We start from the raw sequence: 20,748 nt of genomic DNA, 5'->3' as shown, positions 1-20,748 counted from the left end.
CACTCTGAGAAACAGGAAGTACTGAATTTGTTTTTCTCCATAACAAAATAGAAAAAAACATCACCAGCCTATATTTAGCTTCATGCATGAGAACAAATCTAACATGATGCTCAGCTGACTTGGTTTAAGAGGGTGGCATGGCTCTGAGCTAATGGATGTGCCAGGGAATCGGGAAAAAGCAGACTAAACCCAGCTCAACACTATTTTCCCTTCTGTAAAACAGAAATATGCTCAAGTTCTCTCAGATATTTGCAGGGATTTGTGTGTTTTACTGCAGCTGCAGGTGCTGCAGAACCACAGACCAGTGACTTTGTTCCTTCTTTGCTTTTACATCTGTTGTCATTATGTGTAATTATGATTATGTTGGAAGAGTTGCTCACAGACTACTCTGTGGTTGTGTGACAGACTTATTTTCATGTTGGGTCACAGTTAAATAGCATATTATGCTGTGGGGGAGAAGCTGAGATGTTTATCTTGTTAATTAGTTTCTTATACGAGTCAGGACTGAACATTGTTGTTTTCCACAGACTTGTGACTGTATTGTACTGTACTGCACATTGTGGCTTTAAGTAATTAATTTAATCTATTGTGTTTGATTTGGTCTTCATGCACAGAGGAAACATTAGGTTTTCAAGTTTGATATCAAATGGCCTATTAGAGGCTCTTACTACTACAAATAACAATATGTCTGTGAAGCTTCAGTCATCCAGATTATGCTAATGTTAAATGTTTGAAAGGGAGGCACCTGTTCTTCTGTTTTTGGTTTTTAGAGACATTCTACCTTTTCATACCATGGACGCTTGTTTATATAGCTATTTTGGGGGGAAGGACAGCGGTACTTGGGGGCGACATGGCTCAGTGGGTAGAGTGGTCGTCTTGTAGCCTGTGGGTTGCCAGTTTGATCCTCGGCTTGTCGAGGAAGACACCTGAGCAAGACACCAAACCCCAAAAAATGGCTCCTGATGGGTCATGGTTAGCGCCTTGGATGGCAGCTTCTGCCATCAGTGTGTGAATGTGTGTGTGAATGGGTATCATTCCAGGTACAGAAATGCGCTAAATAAATACAGACCTTTTACTTTACCATTTACTTACTTTAAAGCAGTTACTGCCCCAGCATGAGCGGAACCATGTGTGGTGTAACTGTTTGGTAATTCATCTAAAGTCAGTCATACTGCTCACCTTTTCACAATTCAGTGTTCTGCTGGAAACCAGGGATGCTCCTTATGCACCAAAAAAGTATGAGCTGTTTACTCGGCCTCCAAATTTCCCAGATGATAATCGTGATAGCATCTCTGGTAGGCTAGCCCAGTCCACAACAACAACTCCCCACAAACGTAGAGTCCAAAAGATCAATGTATTACTAATTGTCAGATGTTTGTCTTCACCCTGACTGGTCTCTTGGCTTATTGGTGTGAGAACATAACACTGGCATCACCAAAAAGAAGCTGTAAACATTTAATAATATATAATCAGTTCCTAACTTTATCCTTCAGGAAATAACAAACAAACCAACAGTGAAATGACAGGTAGCAGGAGAATTACAACATGCCTTTGAATCATCTTCCAGCAGTCTGATGGCTGGTATGTCACTTCAGTGCTCCCCTCTGTGGTGTGAATGCAACCAGAGAGACAAAAAAACAAACAACATTGAAAATGTATAGTCCTTTAGGGAGCTGCCTAGGACCCGTAACTATCATCAAGCCTGCAGACATGTTTATCCAGAAAGCAGCTGTTGTCATGAGGACTTCTTCCAGAGTAGCTTGTAAACAGCTGCAGCTAATGAGCTGCTAAGAAGGCACTGAGTTGGGGAAATGGCAGCACTGGTTCCAGTAAGATTCAGCAATGAATAACTACACATATGAAATTGTGACTTTGCAACCTTATGAGCCATATTTAACAATGTGATTAACTTGGTTTATGCGAGTCAATGGCATCTTCTGGAAATGACGATAATGGCTGATATTTCAGCATCCTCCTCTTTAGACTACAGGTCAGTGGGCGTGCTTTGTTCAGACTGTACTGAACCAGTTTAAGACTTGATGCAAAAGATTTCTTTGATTTAGCAGTCCATCCAGGATTTCATGGGATTTTTTGGTTATTGTTGAAATCTAAAATTCCTGATTTGCAGCTTTTGTAAAAAATTCAAACAAAAGCATCAGTAAACCATCTCTGTGCAGATGGAAAATGCAGTTAGGACTGGAGACAAAGTGGCGTGCCTGGCAGGCCTGCAGTGGATGATGAAACTACCTAAAGGCGCCTTTTCCCTCCACTTCTATAGATGTGTATTGTTTAGGGCTGTTAGTTATTCAACATTTTTTGTCACGATTAATTCGTGATTAATCATGTTAATTGCTGATTTTTTATCGGTTTCTAAATGTACTGTAACAGGATATTCATGCTTTTAATGCTCGTGTAAGCAGTTATGTACCTACAGTTACAGAATAAGGCACTTTAGTTAGATGTTATGTTTACTCAACTGAGGCTGTATGACTTTACATACACACACACACACATACAAACACACACACCATCTCATACCATTTCTCCCTTTCATTTAGAAACAAACAGGAGTAAATATCCTGCAGGGCTCTAGCACTGTTTCGCTTCTTTAGCTTATCCAGATCAGCTGTTAAAAGGTTTCTGCTTGTAGAATTGTCAGGGCGTCTCTGCTCGAACCTCCATAACGGCTTGTCTTTAGAGGAGGAGGAGGGCTCACTGAATCAGCCGTGTGCTGCACAGCAGGTAGTATCTGAGACGCAACGTACTGGCGGTAAGTCAGTTCACATCCACAGTCACAGTAGGTAAAAATGACATTAGTCTTGTCTAAACAGCCATCTTACACAGTTTTAAAGCTAAACTTTCTGTGTAAAACATCTATTTTTGTGTCTGTTTCTGCTTCAGAACCACAATGTTATTTCTTCATCACTTCATGAAATGACACGTTTGCAGTAACCGTGCATAAAAAAAAGTGCTATTAAAAGAAATTTATGTTAACTTTGACGGCCCTGGTATTGATTATGGTGCATTTATTCTATGCATCTTCGATGAAGGCATACATGTTGCACAAGAAGCTGGTTTTGCTACAAGGGACTAAATAAGATTCAGCAGCACAAAAAGAACATGGAGATCGGCTGTTGGTGAGTGTAAACAGGACCTGAATACACAGGTGCAAGACTATGTGACGGATGTCATCATTGCCAAAAGATTCTAGTTTGATTGGTGTTTTATTGTGTCAGTTTTGTGCAAAGGGGGCCTTTTTTGTCTTGAAAAAGCACCTAAAATTTATTTAAAATAGTATATATATATATATCTATCTATATATATATATATATATATATATATAAGATAGATATATATATTATAATAATAGTTATTCATTACAATTCAAATTCTGAAATAAACTTAGTGGAGTAGAGTTTCACCATTCAACCATGGTGATTTCTTTAATCTGTGTAAAACAAATTGCAAACATTTTCCGGCTGTTTCTTCTGTGGCTTGAACAGGCTAGATGCATCTGTGGTGTATTGCTGACATTTATCTCAATATTAGCCAGGTTACATTTCTCTCGCACACATCTGCACATTTAGAATCAGAAATACAAAAGTAAAGTTGGCAACATATGTATATCGAGTTTGGTGGAAGGTTCGTCCAAGTTGCATTAAAGATCCATGTATAACCAGGATGTGCCAAATTCATGAGGACTGGCTGATATTGCATTAATAGTAGTGTTAGCAACATTGAACCTGGAGGGACTGATTTAGTTCCATCTACAGATCAAACACTCTCATAGTAAAGCTGCTACATACAACATGAGATACTGTATGACTGCACCATCTGATCATCTGCTGCACTTCTTCAGTGTGAAGGAAAACTTCTTTTGCATTTCCTGCAAGAACGATTTTGATGGATTTCCTGGTGATTTCCTTCAAAATTTTCATTTGACGTGATCTTACAGTGTTTGCAAAGACTTTGGGCTCTTTTGCTGATACACGATTTCCCAGACATTCACAGGCTTTCTGCAGAAGTTGTAAGTCTCAGCAACAATGCACACATGGACGCATACCCAGCCATCTGGCTGCAATTGGGCAAAGCGGAAATGTACGTTTAAATGTACCACTGTGAGATCTAGTTGTGTCTTGGTGTGTTTTTCTGGGTATACACACAATAGGCTCTATTTGTGTGAAGATGCCTGTGGCTGCAAACTTTGGCCCCGAAACAAATCCACAGTCTGCATTTAGATCCCATAACACAACTCTGTTGTTTCCTCTTCCCTGATTCCTAGATACAGCTTAGGAAAGCAGGTAGTTTTTTTGTGTGTGCTGTAGGTTTGTAAGTCTGTGGTGAAGCTGCCATTTGGAGTGGACTTTGTATGATTGGAAGATCTCCTGCACTCTCCCTGTTTGGTGGTTTAGTCTGGGCATTTGGAGTCTGTATTCTGGGGCCTTTACAGTCAGACTATAATTTACCCTTCGCCTTTACTGTTTATACTCCAGCAAAGCTTTCTACAGAAGCAGACAGGGAGTGTGGGACTCTCCAGTAATCTCTACCAAACAGGATTTTGCAATTATAAACTGCTTAAAAAATCTTATATTTTAACTAGGAACCATTTTTTAAAAACCGATACCAATAACCGATAACTTTCAGCTACTATAGGCCGATATGATAACTAATAACTGATAACGAACACACTTAAGAGCAAGACATCAATACTAACAAAACCTAAAAGACATAAATAAATAAATAAATAAACAAACAAACAAGCACAAATAAATAAATAAAGATTTAAATCTTCAATAGCCTTAGCCCGTGGGTCGTGTCTGGCAAATTTCTTGGATGTCTCAAACACCTCACGGATGTATGTCAGTCCTGGTGGCTTCTTTGCGATTGGCTTTAAGTTTTTAGCATCTTTAGCAGCCCGGACGTCCTCATACGCTTTCAGAACTCTGTTGAGTTTATAATTATGTTTCAGTTGACTGATCAGGTTTGTAGTATTGAAGCTCGTGTTACTTTTCCCTCCTCGTGGAACTTGTTTGGAACAGTTATTACAAATAACCAGCGACCTGTCTTCCTTGGAAACTTTGAAGAATTCCCACACTACTGACGCCATGTTCTCTGTTGTCAAATGTAAGCACGCTGTGCTGCATGCTGGTGGTGCTACATTCATGGGGTGATGGAAATTCCCCATTCCCACGTTTGCCAGTGGTGCTTCCAGCTTTTTCAAGTTCACGCTTCTATTGTAACATGTTGAAAAATACACTGGATGTATAAAAAAATAAAAAACTACCAAAACTATGACAAGTTTTAAAGAGTTGTCTTCCAACATGATGGGTTATTCTTACATTTTTCCAGTCGGAAAGATTTTCTCTTTTTATGCCGTCACAAGAATGCAGCATTCACTGCAGACCATTCAGGTCTCATAGTATAAGCAGAAAACTGCCGTGCTGACAAAAATATATGTTATCAGGGCAAGTCATTATGGTATCGGACTTATCGAAGTAATAATTTCCAGTTATCAACTCGATAATTATCAGGCCGATAGCTATCGTGCATCCCCAATTTTAACAGCATATATTTAAGAGTTTTGGAGTTTAGCTTTTGCGGCACACACACATACCAGAGGTCACTATTACAAAACATGAACTAACACTCGTTTCTTGTCATCTTTCTAACTTAAATTTAGCCTCACAAGATACAGAATGATTTAATATAGTTAGGAAAGATTTTGAACAGCTTTTGGTTTGAAATCAGATAAATTTGATCATTTTATTTTGCAGTTTCATCCAAAATGATCTTAGGTTAGTGGCAATATTCAAGTTTCAGTCAGTGGTAAACTTCCCAAAGTGCTTTTTTTTAAGTAGAAGTGCAGATTAACTGTGGGTTGGGTTTAGCGTTATATGTTCTCAGGAAAAAATGAGTCAGGAAGAGATTTTTAACCCTTAAAACGCCACTAGATCTTCAGGGTCCTTGAGCACTGGCACTTATATTTACAGCAGTTTCTCAGGAACAGAAAAAAAATATTGTCTGGATTTGACTAGGGTTAAAATGGTTGGAAATGCTTTCACATGTGTGTTTGAATTACAAAACATGCAAAAAAAACAAAAAAACAAAACAAACAAAAACTGAGTTGGAGTTTTAAGGTCTAAAGCTAGAAACCCGTTCTGAAAGTATCTGATTGTGACCAGTTGTGGAAACACAAATAAGAATGAGTTGAACTGAAGCTGCCCTCTGTGTATGGATGATGGCATCTAACAATGCTTCTGAGAAAAAGAGCAGTGAAGACGGTGTGTATGAAGTAGGATAAGTATGGTTAGGAGTGATAGATGGGTACAGACCCAGAAGTCACTCTATAGTCAAGCCATGGGTCGCCAGTGGAGTTTCGAGCAGTGGAATAGCATAGGCCTATTTGCATTCTGCTTTCGGAACCATTGGTATGTTGTTTGCTGCAAACACCTGGCAGAAAAGCAATGCAGTGGTTGAGAAAGATAATCATAGCATGTGCCCAGAGTTGGGTGCAATGCTAGGACAGATACTACTTGATTTTCCTTTTGTTGTGCAAAGTCACATCCAGCAAACTCAAGAACATATGAAAAAGCAATTTTTATAGTCTCTTAGATGGACAGATGGGCTGAGGTGGCCAATAGATCAGTCATAGAGAGGTTCAGTTTGATGTCCTCTGAGCATAAATTTATGTGGATTTATCTGATAGATCCATGCCCTGACTAGTTCAAAGATTATTTGCATCACTGCACCATAAAGATGCACAGAAACTGGTATTGCTGTAAAATAAGCACTAAATGTTAAACTCTCCAACCCTTCAGTTGGTCTGTATGGAGAGACTGAAGGACTGATGGATCGCTAGTCCTTTACTGAAGTCATGCAAGCTCATGATATGACATGTGCTCATTGTTTCTTTATCTACAATCTGCTACGTCATCTACTACTACTCCAGATCTGATTGACTATCTTTTTCTGGTCCTGGATATCCAGCTGCCCCATATTGTTCTCATCCTTTGTCCCTATCCCCCCCCCTCTTTCTGCATCTTTGCCTGACTCTCTCCAACCATAGCTGTATATGGCATTGAAAGAGAGAGGCTCATGGACGACCCTCTTGTCTTGGCTAATGGAAGCAGACTCGTCACACTGTGTAAATATTTGCACTGAGGGATTATAGATGGTCCCACGCATTCAAGGTGGAGTTCTGGTTTGCTTCAGGCCACATTAGGGCAAAGAATGGAAGCTGAGTGTGGCTTTAACATGACATAGGATGGTGTGACATGTATTGACTGGTATTAACAGCTATGTCCTTTTGTTTCTCAACAGGCACCAAGCAGTGACCACCCTCTCAAACATGTAGACACCATGGTGAGTTTCATTTACATTTTTTTAATATACTTTACTCTTTGTTTATTCTCATATCATTTGCTTAGGTTACTTAAGTGAAAGGGCCCATGACTCAGTTTCTGTAACACTGGCTGAAAGGTCACATGTGTTTGCTGTGGTAAAAGGTAGTGATTATGAGTGTATATTGCAACCACAGATGTTGTAAATGGTAAAATATACTTAAAGAAAACACACACTGGATCTACACTTAAAAGAATATCACATGTGATCTGTAGGTAGGGGTCTAGTTTACCATTTGCAGACAGTTTAGACTGGCTTTGATGTATTATCCATGCAATTTTCCAAAAATATCCCACAACCCAGAACCTCGATGAAGACAGACTCATCAAATTATCTAATCTGAATACACGTGAAAAACTGCAACACATCAACAGAGTTCTTTGCTAGTAATTTGGGCCAAAGGAGTACACTGTGGTGTGAAGCTGTTTCTAAGGGGAAAATAGAAATGATCAGTCTGTCCACGCTGGAATAAAATGCACTGAAAAATGAGCATAGGTTGAGGAAACAATAAAAAGTGTGTTTATTCTCTACAACAGTGGTTTTCAAATTGGAGTCGCGAGATAATTTCAGGGGGTCGCCAGATAATTTTGAAAAATGTATAGCTTACATTTAACTAATAAATTTGGGATTTCAGTCAAGGCAGTCAAAATAAACCATTAATGAAGAGGTAAATCTTTGAAATTTGCACCTTAATTTTTTAACACATTAACTCATTAACAACAAAGTTAGTACACATGCCGCATTAAAAATCTGAATTTGACATTATATCCGCAACAGAAGCTCATACATGACATATTTAAACCAATCAAGCTAAAACATCAAAGTAATGACTTTCCTCTTTGTGTGCAAGTGATGGCAGAACATACAGAAGTTGGATTGTGTATGTTTGCCTTGGACTCACTTCTCAGTGTTTGTCATAACTTCCTATGAGATGATTTCAGCTGAGAAAGGAAGGATCAAGTAACCAGTTTAGAGCTGCTACCCAAAACCAAGTGCCCACTGTCCCCACAAAGATACCAAAGATACACTTGTATGTTTTTGTATGTGTGTGTGGCGGCTTTTATTGGCATTTCCGATGTTATCCCTCAGTTTTCTCCCAGTGTCTTAGATGGGACTGTGAGCTTCTTTCATGAGTTTTCACTCTCAGAGCAACAGCCTCAGTGTGAATGAGTGATTAAAACAGAACTCTATGATCACATGTCTAAACTGTATGCATGTATCAGAGAATGTGTGTGTGTGTGTGTGTGTGTGTGCGTGCAGCTGCTGCTGTCTGGGTGATGCACATTTGCTTTGTGGTTACACTGTGATGTCAGGCGGATGTTTGGCTGCGCCTCATCGCCTCAGACCATCGCAAAGATTTGTCTTATGACTACATGAGTTTCTCGCTTTGCTGCCTCAGTCTGCTTCTTCCCCCCTCTGACAAATACCAGAGGCATCATTATAACAAAGGTAATAAAATGGCAGGTGACTTACTGAATATTTAAACACACTGTGATTTTGATTTTGGTTTAAAACAGCTCAAATCAGCTGCTTAGTGTGTGTTTGTGCATAAATGTTCATCGGTTCCCACGTTTGTGAGACAGGAAGGGTAAGCTGTTTCAATTTAGATCCGTACATAGATGAGAAAAAAGACATGGGAGGGAGGGAAAAGTGGTAATTCGGGGGAGAGATAACTTTGTGGTAGGCAGAGAGGGAGGAGGGGGGAGGGTGGCCGACTCACAGGCAGAGAGGGGAAGAAGGCGAGGGAGGGAAGGGAGAACACAGGGTGGACAGAGGGAAGAGAAGAGGAGCGCTGTGGACGAGCCCGGTCTGACCACTGCAGGCTACTGCCCAAAAATAGAGCCCTAGTTTGTTTTTTGTTTTTTTTTTACTCCTCCGCTGTCAGGGAAAAGGGAGAGGTTTTACTCAGGAAACTTCACTGCCACACAGAAAGCGGTGAGAGTCAGCAGGAGCTCTCCAGAGATGAACCGAGGAGGGTCTTTAAGAAGGCGGCTCTCCTCTCTGAGGGGGGCATGGCGATGGAGCACGGGCTACCTTTTCAGAAAGGTAGGAAGATGGATGGATGGATGGATGGATTAGTCTTATTTCTCCTTCTTGACTCCCTCAGTTTTTTTCTATCTGGCATGTAAGAGTTTCTCTTGTTTCCCTCGCAAATTTTTTACCAGCCCCCAACGTCTTTTGCCCCCTTCCTCCCTACTTTGCTCCCTCACTCTTGCTCAGATGGTTAATTTGTATGGTCTGCTTGTAAAGTCAACCTCCCCAGATGGTTTTCATCTTGAAACAGGGCCAGCAGGACCCCACACTCCAGGTTCCACCTCCTCCTGCTCCTCCTCCACACTCCTTCCCAATGCAGGCTTTTAGGATGCAGATTGGGCGGGTGTTTGTAAATGTGCTGCGCTGGGACACTGAAGTTTATGAATGGATCAGATACTTGCATCTTACCTGTTAAAGTACCATAAAAAGGAAACAAGGATCAACACCTATTGTGTGATTGACTGTAATGGGTTGCTTTAGAGCGCTTCTGCTACTTGAACATCCTCTTTCTTTTTAGACCAAACAAAACTTCAGTGAAAGTTATTGTGTTATTACTGGCTGTGGCTTCATTGAAAAGCATTTATCTACCCAGATGGTTGCACTTTGTCTTCAGTCTTGTGGCTCATAAAAACCACTACACACCAGCTCAGACTAATTTGAAACCAAAACTGAGTTATATGCTGTCCTTGCATCAAAAGAGTAAAGAAAGCTCCTCAGAACTTGGACACAACGTTTAATTAAGACTCCTTTGTTTGCACGCAGTAACATCCCACCGTGCGTCGCTGTGCATTTTCAGGTTCTGCTCTTGCTTCTCAAACATTTGCAGGATGTTTGGATCTCAAAGTGTTCCTTTAAGAGGAGTTTGGGCTTTTTTTTCCTGTGAAATCCCACAGCACCACTCAGCCCTGGACTTTTAACCCTCTTCAAGCTCTGCGTTTGTCTCTGAACTCTCTCTTTTGGTGGTTTCTTGCTCATTCATCTCTGTCCTCCTCTGGTGACTCTCTGCACTTTATAGCTCCTTACAACATGCTGAAACCATTAGGCCACAGTGCAGACAGAAAAGGGGGGATTTGTTTTGTGTCACCTCAGCTGAGCAGCAGCCTCATGTGAACGCTGTAGCTGGATGGAGCAAAGAACTGCAGCGAAGAATGTCTGAAAATAAACTGGTTGTGCTGGCAAGAGGCTGCATCATCCAGTATGTTTGTGTTTGTGGCCATGCGAGCGTGTCCATGCAGTTCCTCCAGGAATTTGCTACTAAAATGGATATCTGTGAGATCTTATACTTTTTAAGAATCCCCAGGAGTTCTTCTGCAAACAATCATCAAGCTGGAGGAATGCTTTCCTTTATTTTGCTTAAGTAGTGTAATGAAGTACAGTTTTGAGGAACTTTTTTTTTTTTTAAATTAATAACGTACATTTGAAGTTGATGTTCTGTTTCTGATGTACTGCATCTATTTAACATCTTTAGTCACAAGTTCTTTTTGGGTATTAGATCACAAACAAGATTTTCCAAAACATCGAATTAGTGGTTTCAACCTTTTTCTTTGTCTTCTGTTTTCATACAGAAGACGGTGTTAAGCTGAGGTCTTTAAGACGTCTGACTTATCAGTTTTGTCAGTTTGCATTTTTTTCTGCTTTATTTAGATAAATGAGGAAAAAATCAAGTGATCCAGAAACTGCTGTGCAGTCAAAGATGAGACATGAAGGTTAAAAAACACACCAGCTTTATGTCAGTTAGATTTATTTCCTCCAGATTTCTTTGCTGTCTCTGTCTGTAAACTAGGGATGTCTGATTAAGACTTGTGATACCACGATTAGGAATTTAAGTTCTAGTATCAGTTGATACCAGTTCAGTTCAATACTTTTTCTACAGCAACTTTTAAATCAGTTTATTTGTACATCACCATTTCACAGTAAACGTCATCTCAAAGCACCTTTACAGTTCAGTTCAACACAATTCAATGTAGCCCAAATATAATCCATTATATGATCCACATTAATGCCAGTTCATGATAACTGAGTTTATATAAACAGATTCACAGAAATAATTACCTAGCTAAGACAACCAACAGATTGCTTTCAATCCTCTCTTTAATTCAATCCTCCATCCTGAGCTGCGTGAGGAGACAGTGGAGAGGAAAACCTCCATCAGAACCAGGAAGGACGGCAGTCTGCATGGACCGGTTGGTGGTGCAGAGGACAGGAAAGATGGGTCAATGAGCACCAAACCTCTAAGCCAGGGATACCTGCTGGGAAAGAAGAAGAGAAACACAGATACTTCTACAAGATCCCAAACTGTAACCACCTGCTAGTCACTGGAAACTAAATCATTTTAAATATTTTAATAAGGTGCTGACCACTCTGGTTCCAGATGTATCCTAGTATAGTGAACAATGTCACAGACATTATGAAAGTTTCTTTTAACCCCCTCATGCCTGAAGTCACATATTTGCAACAGACCACTTCTGGCCTGTTTATTTTATTTCTTTTTTTCTAACGAATTTATTTCATTTATTTATTTGCATTTAAATTTTATTTATTACTTATTAATTCATTGTTATTGATTGGTTTAATGTTCAATTTTATTTAATTCCTATATTTTTCTTTTTGTTATTTGTTGCTTCAGATTTTTTCCAGTATTTATTTTGTTTTATACAATTGTAAATAAATTCAGCCGTTAAGGGGTGACACAAAGCAGTATTAACAAAATTACAGTGTAATCATAATAAACTAAACTAAACTTTAAAGGCTAATAAAGTCTCTTCTCTGTCAGTGCCTCCCTTCATTGATACTGTTGAGCTGCAGCCGCTTATTATTCTTGCAAAGAAAATACCGACTGCTGATATATTAACACTGAAAATTAGCTTTGGTGTTATGCGTCTGTACTGACCAGTTAACAATGTGTTTATCACTGTTTATTGAGCTTCACTGTAGCAGTTGATGTAAAACAACAGAGGCCAAACGATGAGGTTTACTCAAGTCACTTTTATTTGTAATGGATAATCTGCCATGTGACAAGTCTGGTCTGCTTAAAACACTGCATTGTGATATCCATGATACTTAAAAATCCATCTACACTTGTCCCTTGATCTAACAACATTAAGTAACAGCACTGATCATTGGCTTAAACTGGCAAATGCTCTGTCCCTCAGGTTCACATTATTTTTGTACAATAGTAGTAACAAGCTAACGTTAACGCTGCTGTGGGGCTTAGCTTGTTGCTAACAAAGATGTTAACATTAGCGTTCATGTTACAGTGAATAGCCTCTCTCAGTGTGTTTTGATGGATGAAGGTGGATGTGGTGGATCCAGCGTTCTTTATTTTTAGACCACAGGTGTTGCAGTTGCTCCTGTTTTATTAGTCCTTGGTATAAATTTTTTATACCCAAAAGATATAACAAAGGTGCTGCAGCAACAGACACGTTGGCAGGGCGGCCATGTTTCTACTGTTTGTGTGTATGTACTCACCTGTGCTTGTGTAACGTTACGTCCGTGTGATGCCTGCGGAAATTTAGGCACATACAGCAAGCAGAGAGGAGGTCAGGGAGAAATCATTACAAATAAAAGATGAATCTTCTAGTTGAGTCTGAATCCTCTGTATGTGACTGGAGTCCAAGTCACAAACCCAAGTCCCCATCTCTGGCGAGTCTTTAGGTGTTGCTTGGGTAACTTGATTCCAGTATCTGATTCAGCTTTGATGTAAAGTACTGTAGAAATTACCCAATCTGCCTTCCCTGTATCCTATCTACCACCTCTATTCCAGCACTTATTATTTGTCAAACTTAAATTTCCTGCAGCTGCATTGGTGGCTGAAAATAACAGAAAGGTATTTGCCTGCCAATGGCCCAGATGTTTGTATAGCAGAGCAGTCTGATGCTCATCCAGGGAGCGCAGGGGTGTGCTTGACACTGGTGGCTTCACCAGCCAATCTGATCTAATGGATGATGGATAACACTCCCCCTACTGTGCTCATGTGACCCAGACACCACAGGAGAGTTAACAAGTCCACATGAACTGCGAACCCCCCGCCATGTACTCTTTTACTCGAGCTAGTCTGAGGGGGAGGTGAGGCAGGCCGGGCATAAACGAGCCAAACACAGCCCAGCACTTTCAGCTACATTTCTTCTTTAAGGACCTCTCGGCTTTGCTGCATGAAAGCAAGTGACCCTGTCCTGACATGGTATCATGTACTGTATGAGACCCTTCCTCCCCGCAAGGCGCATAATTTGGCACAAAATGTGTATTAAAAAAGATGACTTGAGAATAAATTTTACTTCTTGTTACTCTGCATATCATGACTTCGCCTTCAGGCTCATTTCAGCTTTATTGACTGCTTCTGTGTCAAGATGGATCATGTCATAGCAGCTGTGGCCCCACGATCTCTGTACACCAAGGGTTTCATATGATAATGGTTACAGTAATTAATGTCTCTTTACTAAGCCACAAATCACACAATGGCTGGAAGCACAGAATCTTAAAGAAACTTTAAAAACCACCCAAACAAAAGGTTTGGACATGCATAGAACGTTATTAAAGATCCACTTTTTACTTGTCATCTGCAGGGCTCTACAAAATCCTCAAAGAGCATGGAGTCACGGCGCAGACCTTCAAGGTAACTCTTCTTTCCTCTCTTTTTAGTCCTTTAACGTTCTTCTTCTCTCTACAAGGCTATATTTGGCTTATTGGACTGTACATGTTCATTTATTTGAAGAATAAACCTCTTGTGTTTTCTCCAGCAGTATAAATGGATAATAAAGGAGGATAAATATGAATGTCAACCTTAAACATATACAGTCACACTAAACTAGAGATGTGAAGAATTTGAAAACGAAGTTTTGGTGTAACATGATATTTGCTGATTTTACTTGGGGAATTAGCAAAGCAACATGCCCCCATGTTGAACTGGACCACTCACTGTTTTGTTGGACAAAAAGATATTTGGTGTCAACCCTTTTCACCTCAGCACTTAATGAGCTGCAGATGTTGTCAGTTGTGTAATTAACATGTAAAACAGAGCATGTTGATGCACTGAGCTGAGCTTTGTTGCATAAATTGGTATTTTTCATAGCACATGCACAATATATCTAAGTTCATTTATTGTGAAGATTAGCCTATAATTTATATCCATGTCTGCTTTTTTTTCAAAAATGTGTTGTGCCAGTCATATGAGAGGTGATGTTCTGGTTAAACGGGCATAGCTAACATACCTTTATCAGCATGGAAAGTTATGCGTAGTGCTACATACACAACAAACACACGATTAAAATATATATACAGCATAAGTACAGATATACAGCAGTTATTTGAAAATTAAAGTTTGCAAAACACAACCCTGAATCAGGAAAATGTAGGACAATATGGAAAATGGTAACTGAAAAAACTGATTAGCTTTGAGACACACTTAGACTATTTCATTGCAAACATGAACCCAGGACATTTAATATATATATTTTTAGTTGTTGTTACGTTCTATACTTAAACACACACATCTTGGTGTGCACTATTTGTCCCAAAATTCTCAATTGATTCTTACCCAAATTGTATAAGAGATTAATTTTTTAAATCACCAATTTTCTTTACTCAGAGAATATCTTCTATAAAACACAACAACTAAGTTTAACCAGCAAATTATTAAAGACATTTCAACCCTGTGACAGACAATTACTGAATTATGAAAAACATATTAATCATTTATGATCAACTCTTAAGCTTCACGTTATACATGAACTTAAATTGCTATTACAGTCTACATTATGTGCACATATTAGCAAACCCAATGATATGTTGAATAGATAAATTTATTTTGTTTACTAAACTCAACTCAAGTGCAATGAAATGTTAGCCACTCTAAAGATTAGCATTACAATTAGCTAATTTACTGTTAGCTAAGATTAAAATAATGACTCAGACTACACCAAAGTATATAACAGAAAAGCTTCATTTAACTCTGTTTTTCATTGTTTTAAATAATTAAACATTTAGAATTATATATATGTATATATATACATATATATATGTATATATATGTATATATATACATATATATATATGTATATATGTATATATATATATATATATATACATACATATATATATATATATATGTATGTATATATATATATATATATATGTATATATCCGAAGTCCAAAGGAGCTCATGAGAGCTAGCAACAGCAATTTCAAATGCTAAGGAATTCGCAAAACAAATTTTCACGCTGGAAATTTGATGTTTTCGAGAGTATAACTCATGAGAAATGATGTACGGATATATTAAATGTTTTAAAGACCAAATGATTTTCAGAAGCTCTTCGTAGCACTGTGTCTTATGTGGGTTTCAGACATATAACATGATATATAAAGACATATTGAAATTTCCCTCTGGGATAAAAAAAAAGTATTCATATAACCAACGCTGAAAAGGTCCAAGTAAAAGAAAATTTTTTCATTCCATGCGTTTCTAATAACTTCTACTTTTTCAAATGCCCCCAAATTTTAACCCCCAAATAAATATCTTTCAGCCATCAATTTTAATCTTTATATTAAGATATAAGATTTAATAAGAATTGTTTTTAGTAAAGCAAAAGAACTAAAATGTACTTTTTACGTATTAATGACTTGTTAGGTAAAATAACTCTCAGACTGATATTTTTCAGGCTTCTGAGGGAAATGTTTAGAAACAAGCTGTGAATGCAACACATTAATTATGGATTTTAAAATATTTGTCAAACAAGAGTTAAACATTCACTCTTCCTTTGGCTTTGTTTTTGGTCTCACTAGTTCACTAGCTGGTAAATGTTGTTAGCTATCTGTTTCTAATAGAATAGGTAGGGGATTGTTTACAATCTAAGTTTTTGCAGGTTCATGCTATTAAATTGTAATCACCACTTTTTTCTTTAACTCACAATGGTAAAAATAATAAAAATGGTCAAATCAGTCCCAGTTCTGAACTTATTCTAGTGGGTTTTCTGTGAAAGTCATGGGAAAATAACGGTTAGAAAGTTTGAAAAGGTCTAAGTGAAAGCTCTCTGAAATTAGCAAAGAAATATCTGGCAAGATTTCTTAAAGCCCCAATGTTTTAGGTTTCCTGATAAAAACATTCCTTGTTCACAGTTTGTCTTTGTCCAAATGAGATCACAGCAGCTCTGAAATTGAGCGTGTGGAGATAACGCTTCATTCATCAGATGTGATATGCTGAAAAGGAGCAATCGCTTCATCTTTTCAGCTGATGGGAAGCCAGTTGGCTCCAGGCCGAAGAACACATGCTGGTGGATCTGGAATAGGACCAAACCAGGGTTATCTGTAGAGTCTGACTGCACAAAGAGGTGAAAGGCATGCAAGTGCAGAAACAGACCAGAAAAAAGACAAGAAGAAATACTCAGAAATGCAAAAAAATGCAACAGGAAAAAACTGAAAAGAAATTTTAAAATCCAACATTCCTCTGAAAACTTTTCAGATAAAAGATCTTTCTTGGCATGCCATACACATGTGCGACAGATCAATTTTTCCTCTATCTCTAGTGATGAGTAATTTCCAGTAAGGACATTTTGAATGGGTCCAGATGTACACTACAGAGCCGGTTACAGTATTGCTACAGTAAAGCTGGAGTGATCCTGTCTCCCAGACATATGAGCAGTTCCCTCAGGGCCCACTCACTTCTGACAAATGTGGGAAATATGCTGCAGTCTGGGTCCAGACACCCCTTACTAACCTCCTCATCTCAAATTTTACATTTAGTTAGTTTTCTGACTTCACCTCCTCATGATCTGTGACATTTCTTCCCAGGCAAAAGTCTGAAAAACATAGTCAGCTGAGGTCCTTCCAGGGGTGAATTTTTTTTTTTTTTACCTTTTTGATAGTTAGAGAACTCTCTTGATGTGAAAGCTGAAGTATTTTTGGAGAGGTCACACGTTAATTTCCAAGAGTTACATATCACATCTGAAAACCATACATACAGGAGAACAATGTTTGGAGACACATGACAGAAGGCGAATGCTTAATACAGATCAGTTACAGCTTTTTATATCACTTAGAAAAAACAGAGAAGTCTTTTTTTTTTTTTGTGGGGGTGGGGGTAGGTTGTTCCATTGCAGTTAATTCTTCTGGATCTAATTCTTTTTAATCCCCATCTTTTGGACCTGATTTAACTCAGACGTACCAGGCTCTGTGAAATATCTCAACTAACTTCTACAGAATCCCTTTTCCTTATCAGTACTCATCACATGATGTTGTTTCTGTGAGACCACAAATGTTTCTGGTGTCTTCATCAAATTAATCACTTTCTGTTTTATAATTTTCCCTCTCAAAGTCGCACAATATGACTTGTGTTTAAAGGGAGAGATAACATTTTGAACCCTGTTAGATTAAGTGTTGTCATTGTGGACTTATAAAGTATTTTACTCCCCTTTATTGGGATGCTTATCCCTTGTAGGCTTGAAGAAAGGATGTTCTGTTGCTTTGATAGTTTACAACCATAAGGACTAACCTGACATTCCCTCCTATTAAGATGCATCTTGTGTCATCCATGAAAGAGATTACTGTTATGTTACATATCAACCTGTGGGAATGAAAACATTTGAAACAAGACAAATTCTAACTTGTACAGTAGCTCAATCAGTTTATTAATAAAATCATTACCCCAAAATCTCTCTCAGTAGAGAGAGTAATCAATGTAGATGATAACACCTCTTTTCTAAAACTGCACCTTTGTGCAGCCTGGCTGGCTGTTGTCAGGGAAAAGTTAACCCAGCTTGCCAGACGAACACAATGTAATGCAGCACATGTGAATAAATCATATGTGCTGCATTACTTCTGCATATTAAACTTCTAACAACTACCTTTTGAGGTCCAGTGGTGCATGCAAGGTTTTGCTTATGCACAACTTCAGTCATCAGTTCTTCTTGATTTTTCTGCAGGAGTGCAAGTCTGCTGCAGGCCCTGGAGGAGAGCTACGAGCTGGACTTGATCTACATCACAGAGAGGATCATCTCCGTGTCCTTCCCCAGCAGTGTGGAGGAACAGAGCTATGCTGCCAACCTGAGGGAGGTCGCCTCCATGCTGCTCTCCAAACATGCCCACAACTACCTGGTACTGTTTCAAAACAGTCACACTTGTTAGTTTTGTTTGAGGTGTGCAAGGTTAAATAATTACAATTTTTCAGATCAGCCATCGCTAAATTGTGTTGGTTCCAACCACAGACTCCTACAAAAGAGTGCTTATGTTACATGCGCATCTGCACACATCTATAAAGAGTTCATTTGATACCATTATTTAGGACAAACAGCGATGTGAGACCCTAGACTTATTTAATTTAAGCAATTACTCCTGCTGTCTGCAGCTGTTAACTAATTATTCTCTCAGAACTCGAGCAGTTGAGGTCTTTGCTACAGCTTTAGGGGATTACCAGCAAAAGAGCAGGTCCACTGTGTATAATATGCAATCTAGGATATTATCTAACTAGACTGAATTGCAACCCACCCCCAGTAAATGTCAGGAATTAACCCATTTCTCAATTGTGTTTGTCCATCTTTGCAACCATAACTACACACAGTTGGGCTCATACTTTGGTTTTCTGCACATAGAAAATAAAAAAGTCAAGTTATTCTAATAATTTTCAACATGTTAAAAATGTGGACAGTCTATTATTAGCAGCTAGCATGACCTCCTAATTACTAACCTCATGTAGTATCATAGCAAAGCTAGCTTATCAATAGTAAACTACGTTATCATATTGAGTTATACAGTTGATTAGATCAAAAACAGCCCTGTTATGTGATGATTTATTCACTGTGTGGTAACTACAACATCAGTGATGGATGCTAACAGGAACTGTCGAGTTTGGGTCTGTGCTGTCTTGTTTTTTATTTAATTTACCCAACTTAACCCTGTTAGATATCTCCTCAAGCATATGTGAAACAAAACCTAGAGCAATTACTAAGGAAATACTGGTTGAATTTAATTCAGAGCTAAATGTCCAGCTTTCCTATATGGAAAATCATTGCTTCAGCAAAGCTAATAAGTTGCGTAGGTAGGTAGGCAGGTAGATAGATAGATAGATAGATAGATAGATAGATAGATAGATAGATAGATAGATAGATAGATGTTACTTCTGTCAGTTGTATGTTAGCTCAAAAACTTGCCAGCAACAGTTGTTAGCCCAGCCTAAAAAGAATACTGTTTTCATTTTCTCTGTATTTGGGGGTCCTTTGTTTAAAAAAAGAACAACAAAAAAAAAAAACAAACCAAAAGAAAACAAAACAACACACAGTTTTGATGTAGGTAACGTGTTAAGTAATCGTGTTTTTACTTCCTTCTCTTTAGCTCTTCAACCTCAGTGAGAAGCGTTATGACATTAGCCAACTCAACCCAAAGGTAAACTAGTTTGACTTTTCATCTCCCCTCCTCTCCTACATGTTTTATGTCCATCAGGCTGAACATCAGTATGTCCTTCTCTCTCAGGTATTGGACTTCGGTTGGCCTGACCACCATGCTCCTGCCCTGGACAAGATCTGCAGCATCTGCAAAGCAATGGACACGTGGCTGAATGCAGATAGCCACAACGTGGTGGTGATACACAACAAGGTGAGACTGAAAGTGGAAAGGATGTTTTGAGAATGGATCAGGTTTTCAGACAGTAGATGGTGCTCTCAGGCTCTTTCCAGGAGCCCCACTTCCTTTGGAGGCTGCAGCTGTTAATGTGCATGTATTCTGTAATGATGTCCTTCCTCAATGAAACACTGATATTCAGGGTGGAGTGTTTGTGCATGAGATTGTCTCTTTATATTCTGGTCTGGGTTGGGTTCTGCTCGATCACGGTCAGGGAAACACAAATTAGTGCAGTAAGTCATAACAGTAATCATGGCTGCTTAGGTTTATTTACCCTTTTACCCTTAGCAATGCCATAAAATCTCATTTGACCAACAGTTCTCTGTTGTTGGCTAATCTTGCTCACATCAAATTAAACTCTTGTGGCAAGCCACAGTCATCTGGCTCCTCATTGTGCTGACACAAACCATAAAAGCTTTATCCAAATACAACTACTATACTGCTGTCCCAGAGTGTAATACCTAATCATTTTTCTCAGCCCCACTATGTCCTTGACTGTGTTTTGTAAGAGATGAATTAACCAGGGGATCATAAAGTTTAGCATTTTGCTCCGACATGCCCCCACAGGGAGGTTACAAAACAAGTCCACTGCCATAACAACCAGTGTTGTTTTTTTCTGAAAGTAACACTGATGATGTGGTGGTCACTAAGGAAGTGGGCCATGTTGGGTTTCCACACATCAACAAGTCATTTCCACTGGATTCCACTCTG

General features: G+C 38.8%; 1 protein-coding gene across 4 annotated transcripts in view; it reads left to right on the top strand.

Annotated features, from left to right (window-relative positions):
* The window catches only part of tns1b (tensin 1b), a 213,691-nt gene that overhangs the window by 137,085 nt on the left and 55,858 nt on the right, over positions 1-20,748 (top strand). For all 4 annotated transcript variants that reach the window (XM_042001198.1, XM_042001201.1, XM_042001200.1 and 1 more), the window contains exons 5-9: positions 7,321-7,362; positions 13,998-14,047; positions 18,348-18,519; positions 19,753-19,803; positions 19,891-20,013. In XM_042001198.1, the coding sequence (XP_041857132.1) occupies positions 7,321-7,362; positions 13,998-14,047; positions 18,348-18,519; positions 19,753-19,803; positions 19,891-20,013 (438 nt within the window). The remainder of the gene's footprint in view (positions 1-7,320; positions 7,363-13,997; positions 14,048-18,347; positions 18,520-19,752; positions 19,804-19,890; positions 20,014-20,748) is intronic.

This window comes from Melanotaenia boesemani, chromosome 12 (assembly GCF_017639745.1).
Source record: "Melanotaenia boesemani isolate fMelBoe1 chromosome 12, fMelBoe1.pri, whole genome shotgun sequence".
NCBI lineage: Eukaryota > Metazoa > Chordata > Actinopteri > Atheriniformes > Melanotaeniidae > Melanotaenia > Melanotaenia boesemani.
This window is presented reverse-complemented; position numbering and strand designations above follow the sequence as displayed.